Below are 11,617 nucleotides of genomic sequence, written 5' to 3'. Positions count from 1 at the left end.
GCATATGCAAGGGTAAGGCTGCGTACAACATCCCTCCCCCATACCTTCGCATAGCGAAGAGCCTCTGGGCAATGGGGTACGAAGTTTTTTGAGGGCGAGCCCTGGTGCAGCGGTAAAAGTTGTGCCTTGGTGACTTGTTGGTCATGGGTTCGAATCCGGAAACAGCCTCTTTGCATATGCAAGGGTAAGGCTGCGTACAAATCCCTCCCCCATACCTTCGCATAGCGAAGAGCCTCTGGGCAATGGGGTACGAAGTTGAAGTTGAAGTTGTATTCACAGTCATGAACATTATTACCTGAGAAGTATTGAACGCATCTGAACAATTAACATGTGGTTCATTCACACCACATTCTTCTTCATTTTCATAATCCATATCCTTTTCAGACATTATACTTCATACATCCACTGATCCTCATCCATCTTAACAATAAATCAAAAATTTAAACACAAACATAGAAAAACCCTATTCAATAAAATACACAACTAACATAGTAATAATTAAAAACAAATACACAAATAACATAGTAAAAAGCCAAAACCCTATTTCATTCTACACGTATAAATAATTCAAATACAAAATGCAATACAAACAAAGTAATAGATTAAAAACAAAATTAAACTTTACAATTTCAAAAAATAGAGTCTTGCGGATCAAGTTGATCTGTGTTTCATTGTTGCGGATCAAGTTGATAATTGCGGATCAAGTTGATCCGCGAGTATTTTGCGGATCAATTTGATCCGTGAGTCTTTCACGGATCAAATTGATCTGCAAAATACTCACGGATCAACTTGATCCGCAACTATCAACTTGATCCGCAACAATGAAATTTAACTGCGGATAGTTGATCCGTAAACTTCTTACGGATCAACTTGATCCGTCCGAATTGCCGTACACCAGAACAGAACGCACCCAACATTGCATACCTCGTATGTCGTCGTCGACCACCGCAACACCTTCACCTTCACCTTCACGGAACCTAACCGTTCACCGAACCAAACCGATGGCAACAAAACGAAACAACTACGACGAAGAAACATTGTGCACGGAGGAGAGAAAACAACGGAAGAATGCGCAAATGAAGCATTATGCCGTTTAAAAATGCCTAGTGCAAAGCACTGTTCATGGCGACACTGTTCATGGACAAGACGGAATGAAGAGCAGCAAAGGAAGGGGTAGTTTCGGCATTTATAAAATTTGCTGGGTGCACCTAGCAAGTCCCTCATAAAAAACGTGGGAATTGATTTCTTTTTTTTTTAATTAAAATTAGATTTAAGTGCTAAGGTGGCATGTGTTGTACGATTCATAGTACGCCTATCATTTCTCTAATCAGAATCACTTCTTGTTTGGATAAATTTATTGAAAATCCATTTTTAAATGTCAGATAACAATGTATAAGCACTTAAATTGGGTGCATCATGTTGGCAGCCTTTTTTCTAGAGGACCAAATATGAAGATAAAAATAAATATTAAAGTAGTATATAAAATTCAACTAATAATTAAAAAATGATAATGATTAATATATAAGTATAAATGGAAAGTAATAGAGAGCATCTCGTTAAGGATATAATGAAAAAAGGAAAGCATAATGAAAAATGGCACTGGCTAAGGTAGGAGAGAGGACTAGTTACTTTATTATGGGTTTTTCCCTCTTAATTTTTGGGCAAGCCTACACTCCGTCCATGGTGTATCAAGAATGCAAGTTGAAAGGACTATTATGGGGATAGGTTGTCCTGTTACTATCTTACCAGTTACCACTCAAATCCTATTAAATAAAGCAATTGAAGGAACACGCTTTAAATCAAGATTCAAGCAACATAAGCTCAAAAGCTAGCGCACATGTGAACTAAAATATTGCAAGTTTCAAAGTTTTGTTTGTTTTTTTTTTCTTATTGCGTGCTGAATCAAAATTAACAAACAATCATTATCTGCAGTTATAGTCTTTCAAATAATATAGCTGATCAGAAATTCTAAAGACTAGGATTGTCCAATCAAAATTAATCATAAGAGTATAAATTGAAGGATGCAGTTATAGTCTTTCAAATAATATAGCTGATCAGAAATTCTAAAGACTAGGATTGTCCAATCAAAATTAATCATAAGAGTATAAATTGAAGGATAGGAACATTAACATATGGTACCAAAAATTCCCAGACCCAACAAATATACGAGACAAGGAATAAATATCAGACATTATGGGTACCCAGTACTTGGTGATTGCCACTGGACACCAACCAAAACTTCGACTCTGCAATTGCGACACCTCAAAAACATGGACAAGAAAGAAAGAAAGAACCGTTTCATTATAAAATGGCTTATTGTTGTTGCTAAGGCTGCCTCTGTTGTTTGTTGATCAGATCTATTAGGTAGTAAGATGAAGATTTCATAGAGGGAAAAATAGCCGCAAAATTCTGTATTATTTTCATTCAGTCTCTTAAGAACTTCAAAGCCAAAATCTGTACTTATCAAAGAGGCCTAAACAAGGGGTGTCTCCATCTCTCAGGCTTCATCCTCCAGTTACTTTCACTGTTTCTTGGCTTCAACAATCGGTCTATTTCAATTCCTGATTGAAGGCAAGATTGCAGCCTCTTCAAATGTCCACAGCATTGCTTGTGATCGAAGCAATCACTGTCGCTAATATTATTGCCTTCTGAATGTGTGTATCTTTCATATGGTGACTGCCACTTGGCTTGCAGATATGCTAAAGATCTCCATGGAGGAAGTGGCATAGAATTCTGTTTCAAAGAAGATCTAGTAGCTTCTTCCATTATTCCAAGAAATTGTTTCAGCCTTGTAAAGGAACCCACGTAGACAACTGGAAGTGAATTCAGTATCCTATCATAAGAATCAACAGCTCTAGCTATTTCAAAGTGGCTTCGGAAATCAATATCAACAATCAACCGCTCCGAGCTTCCAGAATTATTGTCGATGATAATATCAATATATTCATGATCACCTGTGCCACAAGTTTCAACAAGCAAACATCAGCTGAGATACAAGCATAAGCAAAAACATGTGCATATTGAGCCAGTGGAATCCTGGAACAACAGCACACATAATAATAATATATAAAAGAGTATGGCATTTATTATTTAACATGGTAAAATGCACTGGATGCAGACAATAAATGAAGTTTCATATTTACCACCCCAAGCAAACCAATGGTGGCAGCTTAATGATGGGTATAGCAGAATTGTAATTTTGGTCAATATATATATACTATGGCATACCTCCAGGGACCTTGCCACTACCCTGCCATTTAGATGCACAAACACCAGCATCATAACCAGAAAGTCTCATCAACTTCACAAGATAAAACCTGATACAGCTAGCATAACATGGACCAGAATTCATAACTTGAAGGTTGGTCTCATTCATTGACCGTATGAGGGAATGAACAACTGAAAGCAAGTCACTTTCATGTTGAGCCACTGACAGTTTACAGATCTGTGTCATGAGACATAAAAGAGAGTCGTTAGTCAGGGAAGTTGTTAAAATATCTGTTGATGTAGAAGAGAGAATAGAATAATTTAAAGAATAAGGATGCTTTATTCAAGAGAATAAATAGGATCTGCATATTATCCGTATGTATAGAGTATAGATTCTTGATAGACTTTGCGGAAACTATTCCCTAGACTACTTGGTGAGGAAGGAATTTTGTACAAACTCAGACTTTGAATGGATCGCATTTCATCCTAACTCTCAGAAGACCAAGCATGAATAGACGTAGGCAGGGCATAAGATGCAACTTCCTAGACTAATACCCGTGAACACTAAATACATTGAAACATGAGATACCTGAACATACTATTTCCTAAGTACATTAAATGTCATTATTTTCAACAATATCTTTTATCCAAAGTAAATTATTAGTAGGGAAGCATTCACTGATACAGTAAAATCATAAAAAGGCAATTCTATTACTTTGAGGTAGATTTTCTGTTTTTTCTTCATTTTGTTTCCCTGTAAGAATCCAATATGGCAATGTGACGAGTTTAAATACTTGAGAAAGGAGTAGTAACTGCTTCCATCCATACCCCTAGAAAATAGGAGATTACATGTTGCAATTTCTCGATCAGACTCAAAATTTCAAATGAAAATAAGGGATTCAAAATGTATGTGTTAAGACTCAACCCCTAGTGGTTTACGGTGTTTGTCTTAGCTGGTTTATGCTTTCTGAGGCATGTTGAACACGAATCTTGAACGTGAATCCTTATCTCATGTCAGATTCACGTTCAACATGGTTCAATAATAATAATACAAAATGCTCATAGAAAGCTTTGAAAGAGTCTATGAAAGTAACCTATGTGAAAGAGCCCATGAAAGTATTCTATTCCTATAAGCTCTTTTTAGCATTTTTCATAAATTCCATAGTTAAGCTTATGTGTAAGCTCTCATGATCAAAATCAAAAGCTTATTAAATAAGTGATGCTTAATCAAACTATATAGACAACCACGCCCCCTAATGCACGCAAACAAAATCCTTGGTGCTTGCTAGATATCGAAATTCAAATACACGGTAAAGAAAATAGTATAACTAAAGTCAAGGAGGAAAAGATTGCTATCAGTCAATAAAACAACTAAACCCTGGTTATTTACCAGTCATGATAGCGCCTGAGGAATTTTTATCACAACAATGAATGTGGAGATACTCCGATCAGAGACAAAAAACTTCCAGAGGAAATTGCTGGTAAGGAATCCATAAAAGGTTGGAATTTGGTACAACAAAATCTACCATATATTCTACATAGAAGTTGCCTTTGAAAGGGACCTAGTATCAATTGAGAGAAGACTTTTTCCAAGATGAAGTTATACCTTATAGGTGTGACCAAGAATTAAAAACAAAAACGTAAATAACATTATTACAAGCTCTATACTAGAGTATCTAAGAGCAGATACGGCTACTTTGGATTCTCCTTGGGAACCTCAAAATCATAGTTTGAGCAAAAATTACATTAAATTCTCCAAATGGAAATCCAACCATGATTTAAAAAATAAAAAATAAAGCTAGTTTCCATTTCAATTCCTGCCCCCAACACAAACAAAATCATTTTTTTATAGAATCAAATCACAATTGCAATGAACAATTCAACAATTTACCTGAATCCTCTCGGCGAGTTGAGCGAAATCAGAATGACCAGAATCGCTATCACTGCTACACCAAGACTCTGCGCCACTACTTCCATTCTCTAAAAAATCGCTAACCATGAGGGCCAAATCATGTTCGCTCTCGTGGCTGAAACCGCCACCAATCTCGCCACCGCCGCCAACTCTGACCCACAAATCGCCGCCGGTGGCCACGCAAACCCTACAATCCATACCTTCTCCGTCAACGACGTCGTTACGACCACCCCAAGTCCCCAGCTTCTCTCACACCAAACTACACCGTTTCTAACAACAGCAGAATCGAAATTCCTTGTACACCCGCGGTTCCCTCTGCCTCGAATTCAACAACCCAATTGAACACGCAGTTCAATTCGCCAAAACGGATAAGAAATTTCAATTTTTTGGTTTTTTTTTCTCTGTTTTGTTCGCCAACAAATTTTAATAAAAACGATGCAAAAAACTGAACTTTATGTTTCCGTGTTCTGACGTGAATTCAGTCGCGAGAATTTTTGAAGAATTGAAAAGGTAAAAAGAATGCGAAATAATAACAAAAACTAAAAGAAAAAAAAAATTGGCCTTTCGATCTAGAGGGTTGAAGAAGGTCGATTGGCAAATGAAAAAATGATTCCTTTGCAAATGAAAACCCAAAAGATTGGAAGGCGAGTTTGTCGGAGAAAGAAGACAATATAAAAGGCTCATGTGAGTGTAATGACCAATTTGTCCCTCTCGATGACTTGGGAAGGAGGTTAACTTTTTCTTTCTTGTTTATGTGACGATCAAATTAATAAAAAAGAAGTGGTTATAAATAAATAAGTAAATAAATTAATAAATTTTAAAAATGAGTTGAATTATTATAAACGATCAAATTAATCTTTTTTTTTAATATTTAACACAACTGTGTCTAAGATTTGAAATCACTAATTAAGCAATGATAATGTGTAATTCTTGTATTTCGTAATTTGTTTTTATGTATCTTTACATATTGATTTTTTTTTTTGTAACGGACATATTTGTTATTAGAATGTAATTGCATAAATAAATAAAGCCAATCGATGCATTTAGCTGGATGAGTTTCATTTTATGGAAACCTACAAATCACGCGTTTCAAGTACACCATTTTATTTTATTTTTTTGTTTCTGTCAAAGCAAAAGTCATCATTATAGTTCAAGCCTCAAACAATTGACTTTGTCAATTTTTAGTAACTAAAATATAATGAAGAAAAAAACACATGATTGGATTTAATTATACAATCATGTAAAGAAAACATATAAATGTTTTTAAAATACTGAAGGACAGCACCCAAAGATCAACTAGGTCTGCCCAGCCAATTTCCATGCATATTATCTTTATGTATATTTATGTTAAAGGATGCAAGCTTACATTTTGTAGTGAGGCGTTGGAGCCACTCACCAAAAAACTCGTTAGAGACATTTAATTATGATAGGATTGAATATGTTGATAAAAGCTTTCCTCTATGTACCAAATTAAATTCCCCAACAGCTACGACGATGATTTAGATTCGTTTTTGTGGCATTAAAAATCAAATATATAAACTAAGATACGTAATCCAGCCGCGGCAAAACCCACCTTCACGGGCGAATATAAAGTTATAAATTCTCCTGCTAGATTATAATATAAGTTTTGTTTTAAAAAAATGTTAAGTGTTAAAATTAAATGCAAAAATCTGAACATGGTTATTATAGTAATTGCAGAATAGGATGACTTTCGTGGAAACCAAGTCACTATAAATTAAATTTATTGAAATTGAAAGGTTTGAAGATGGAAACATACTGAAAGTGAGAGAAAGCAAATTTGATTGATCATTTGGATGAGATGAGGCCGACCGTGACCGGAATGGCACTATGAGATGAAGACTCCCCGAATTACAGGTTTTTATTTTTGGTTTTGGGTCACGGGTGTATTTAAATTCGTTAGGCCAAATATTAATTTTGTTTGTAAATTTTGCGTTTAATAAAAGTTGAATACGATTTTCATGCTAAAATATATTGTTATATGAATTCTTTTAGATTTATTTTATGCTTTTATTATTATCAAATAATTGGCTTCCATGAAAACGAAATAATAATAATAATAATAATAATAATAATAATATCCATTGTAAATTTCCAGTTATTAGATTTGGAATCCATTGTAAATTTCCAGTTATTAGATTTGGAATCCATTGTAAATTTCCAGTTGTCAAGTCATTGTCATAAATTTAATAGTGTTTTTTTCCGACGGATGTGCAACAAAAGAGATATAAAAATTGTAGTTCATTCTCGAAGTTACGTTACACAGAAAATATTTCTTTGATAAGTATATTTTAAAATTTTATTTCTATGCCCTCCTTACCGCAGGAGTAGTAAAAAAAAAAAAAAAAAAAGAAGAGAGAGAGAATATATTCAGACCAAAATCATTACAGTAAAAGGTAAGAGAGAACGTACAAGACGATAGCTGGAAAAGCAACCATGAGAAACATGCATAAATTAAGAAGTCAGTAGCCGTCATGACCAAGATTTGTTTTTGGAGAAGCTTATCAAATTTACTTATAGGGAATTTCCCATACTTTGCAGACATCCTAATGCTTGAAAATATATAAGAACATTATTTTGATTAAAAAAATGTGTATACTAATTTTCAAATGCTATTGTATTTAACATATTAATCTATAAAGATAAAGATAGTGAATATAATTGTTATTTATTTTCAGATAAAGTGATTTATAGGTTTTTAAATAAAATTATTTATTATTATATTAAATACAATTTAGTACTCATAACAGGTATCAAATTTTAGTCAGCCCCCTCTCCCCTTTGGATTTTCACCATTATTTTAGTGAAGCTTTATGGACCCTTGACAATCTCAATTTTAAAATGAAAATAGTGTTGAACCTCAATTTTAAAATAAAAATCGCGTTGATAGTGTTTATGAATACTAGTCGGTCATTGATAAATTTGCTCTTGGAAAATCTCACTTATTTCATAGATATATATATCAATCAGACAAATTAATTTTGAAAGGATGATTATTAGCATAGAAATATATTACAGTGAAAATTATTTATAAATACTACTACAAAATATAGATTTAACATCACTAACTTAACATTGATTTTTGATAAAATCGATGTTAACAAAAATACGGTGACATAATAATAAATAACGTGACTTTCTTAACATCGATGATCCAAATAATCGATGTTAGCATAGTAGGTTAATATCGATTTTTAAAAAATCGTTGTTAACATCATTTCCTTAACATCGGTTTGCCCAAAAACCCGATATTGGTAAATGATAAGTTAACATCAATTTTTAAAAAAATCGATGTTAATGTTAACATCACTTCCTTAACATAAGTTTGTCAAAAAAACCGATGTTGGTAAATGATAAGTTAACATCAGTTTTTTTAAAAGAACCGATGTTAACGTTAACAACCCTTTGTTAACATCGATTTTTGGAGAAAATCAATGTTAATGAACTCGATTTTTTAAAATCTTATTGGATCCATACCCTAAGTCAGTCACGTCTGTAGCGTATCTTTGACCCAGTTGTAGCTCTGGTGTCGCCTGCATAGGTGTTCCTTTCCATGCCGCGACTCTTTCTCACTCCCACTCGCAGCCAGCTCGTTGCCATTGTCGTTGTTGGTGTCGAGGTAAGCTTCATGTGATTGCTCTCACTTTTTTTTGTTGGGCTTTTGAAGTTAGCGACATGTATGGTAGGGTAAGGAAGAGACAAGACTATATATAGTGACCAAACAAATAACCCCTTGCAAGGCCTTCGGCTATTGCACCCTGTGTGCTACTATATTGTCCAATGTCGTGTTTGTGACTTTATGTCCTAAGACTAAAGGGTGTTGTTTGTTTGATAGCATTATGGGGAATGATACCTCCATTGATATATTCTGGGTGTTGTTGATGAGAGATTGATTAATGAGTCTGATGTGGATGAAATAACAAGTGTAGGGTTGCACAAGTAATAAAAGTTGTTCAGCTTGAAGCGCCATTTTCTATGTTTCCGCTTGATATGCATAATGCTTCTCATTCTTTACTAGTTGGCTTGGAAAACTTTTTAGAAGTAGTACCTAATTTAAGTTGAATATTGGCACGAAGAAACTACAAGCGCATGTTGTTTTACTAATATTTAACTACTTGTGTAGGAGTTGATATTGTGTATAGTTGAAACTCTTTTTACTCTACCATAAGATGCATACTTGTTAAGGACTTATTGTGTCTTCGAAGCCCTTCCTTTGAAGCCCTTCTCACCATTTTGAAAGATGAAACCAGGTTTCAATTAATCTCTAAAATTTGAACTATTAAATTCTTAATTGTGCTTCTATTGTGACACAGTAGTTGATAATTGATTATGGTTTTGTAGTATCTGTGTTATATAATTGAACTATTAAATTCTTGATTGTTCTATATACAGAGATTGACTTGTAGTTGCAATATATATAATTGTTGTTGTGGGCTCAACTTGGATTGCTTGTGAGCTGATTCACTTATTGTGCAATCTGACTGTGGGTGTAGCTTTCAATAATCTCAAACAATTTTTGTTTGCCTAAAGTTAAAAACTTTGAGGCCTTGTTTTCGTTAAGCGACCCAGTTCTTTGCCTAAGATTAAAAACTTTGAAGGCTTGTGTTCATTAAGCTTCCATCTGTTTTTGAAGTTGTGACTGACAAGAAACCAGTTAAGGACAAGCCAATTGTGGATAGTGGAAGCAAGTCTAGGGGAAGTGGCAAGGTTAGTGTAGTTCTTTTCTAGTGATAATTGTTTGTAATTTCCATTAAATTTAAACCAATAGTGAAGAGTGTGTTGCCAGAACTGTTGTTGTTTTTTGGGCTAATGCAGTATGGATGAGTTTGTGGGTTTGGTTTGATAGTGCTTGTGCATAATGAAAATATCATATAAAAAATCATGAAAGTCAACATATCAATGTTATATGTTTTTTTTAACAAACAAAAGCACATGCAATTTTTAGAAGTATGTCCTAACTAGCCTATTGTGTAAGGTGAGAACAGCAAATGCTGACCACTGACTAGAATACCAAAAAGTCCATCCATAAACCAACCCTGGTCAGTAAACATGAGTGTTCATCCTAGACCTTTTACTCGGCCTCAATCAGTACCACCTAGCAACTATCCAGTCATTAGGAGTACCTTTCATGCCAATCACTTTACATATTTGAACCCAACAATATCTAAGTTTGGTCCCAGTGTTGTTTGGCCTAGTTGTCATCCTGTAGAATTGGTTCAAATGGCAACTCAAGCAGTAGTGAAACTAACATCGATGGTGAGAAAACCCTTAGCATTTTGATTCTGGGAAGAAGAAATGTAAAGCATTCTCTGAGAATGCCAATAAGTTTGCTTACTCGACCTAATGGCTCACAGTCATTTAAGGTTATTTATAATCATGTGGTTAGAGGAAGTCATGCTACCAAGTCTATGAATTTGTCTTCTAGTAAAGACTGTACAACTATTGCATAGTCCACAATTATTTGTTGTTACTTATGAAATGTTGCTAAATAATTGTGAGAAAAAACTGTACAACTATCTAGTATTTATGTTATTAACTGTTGACTTGTTTTTACAGAGTTATCCTGGAGTAGAAATTTCAAGTGCATTGGCTACTCCTCAAAGATTTCACTTAGTAAGTGATATATATAAGTTAATATATGTTGCTGTCATTGTTGGTTTGCGATAGAAACCTAGTATCCAATCACAAAGAATAGGGAAAAATTTCTTGAATGAATACAGCTAAAATTTTGCATAACTGAAGGCATGCACCTCACAATGCTCATATGCCCTTAGTAAATAAGTCCCAAGTAACCTACAATTATAATTTTACTTGGTTGTGATTTACTATACTGTTGTATTTCTGAATTTGTGATTTTATAAAGCTCTATTTAAATCACTTTGAAAAACTAACCACATTTCTTGCAAGAGGTATCACTACACTTTAGGATTCATTTTTTTTTCTTGAGTAGGATTCAATTAATAGCATATACAGACCTGCAATATAAGAAAGCATGTAACAACTTGCCTAATTCTAAAGCTCTTGCTATGCCACATTCTTTGACCAAACTAAGCATCGTAATTTCATTTGGAAACATACCTTTTCCTGGCATTTTGACAAACAATCTCACATTTTTCATTTCTAATTATTGCAATGAATATAGGTTGCAATCATAGCAGTCCAAGAAATGATACTAGCCTTAGACAAGCCATCAAAAACCCTTCTTGCATAAGCTAAAATTTCACATTTAACATATATATCAATCAAAGCAGTACATAGAGGAACTCCTGATTTTCCACACTTTCCATTTCTCATTACATAAGCATGTATGGCTTTCCCCAATTTCAAATTAGCAAGTTCTGCCAAAACATGTGTGATGCTTATCATTCCAATTTCACTAGGCTTCAGTCTCATAACATGCATATCTCTCAAAAGGTCTAATGCTTCATCAAGCAACCCACTCCTATCATAGCTCCTAATGATAGTGCTCTAAGAAACAAC

General features: G+C 34.2%; 1 protein-coding gene across 1 annotated transcript; it reads right to left on the bottom strand.

Moving 5' to 3' along the window:
• Window positions 1-2,076: 2,076 nt before the first annotated feature.
• On the bottom strand, window positions 2,077-5,774 carry LOC100780208 (uncharacterized). Its single transcript, XM_003518595.5, has 3 exons — window positions 5,099-5,774; window positions 3,229-3,445; window positions 2,077-2,954 (listed from the first exon to the last, which is right to left on the bottom strand). The coding sequence occupies exons 1-3, from the start codon at window positions 5,315-5,317 to the stop codon at window positions 2,464-2,466; spliced, it is 927 nt and encodes a 308-aa protein (XP_003518643.1). The 5' UTR covers window positions 5,318-5,774; the 3' UTR covers window positions 2,077-2,463.
• Between the last annotated feature and the right edge of the window lie 5,843 nt (window positions 5,775-11,617).

The sequence above is a fragment of the Glycine max genome, chromosome 2 (genome assembly GCF_000004515.6).
Source record: "Glycine max cultivar Williams 82 chromosome 2, Glycine_max_v4.0, whole genome shotgun sequence".
In the NCBI taxonomy this organism is placed as follows: Eukaryota; Viridiplantae; Streptophyta; class Magnoliopsida; order Fabales; family Fabaceae; genus Glycine; species Glycine max.
The sequence above is the reverse complement of the archived record's forward strand: the minus strand, read 5'-3'. Positions and strand labels throughout refer to the sequence as shown.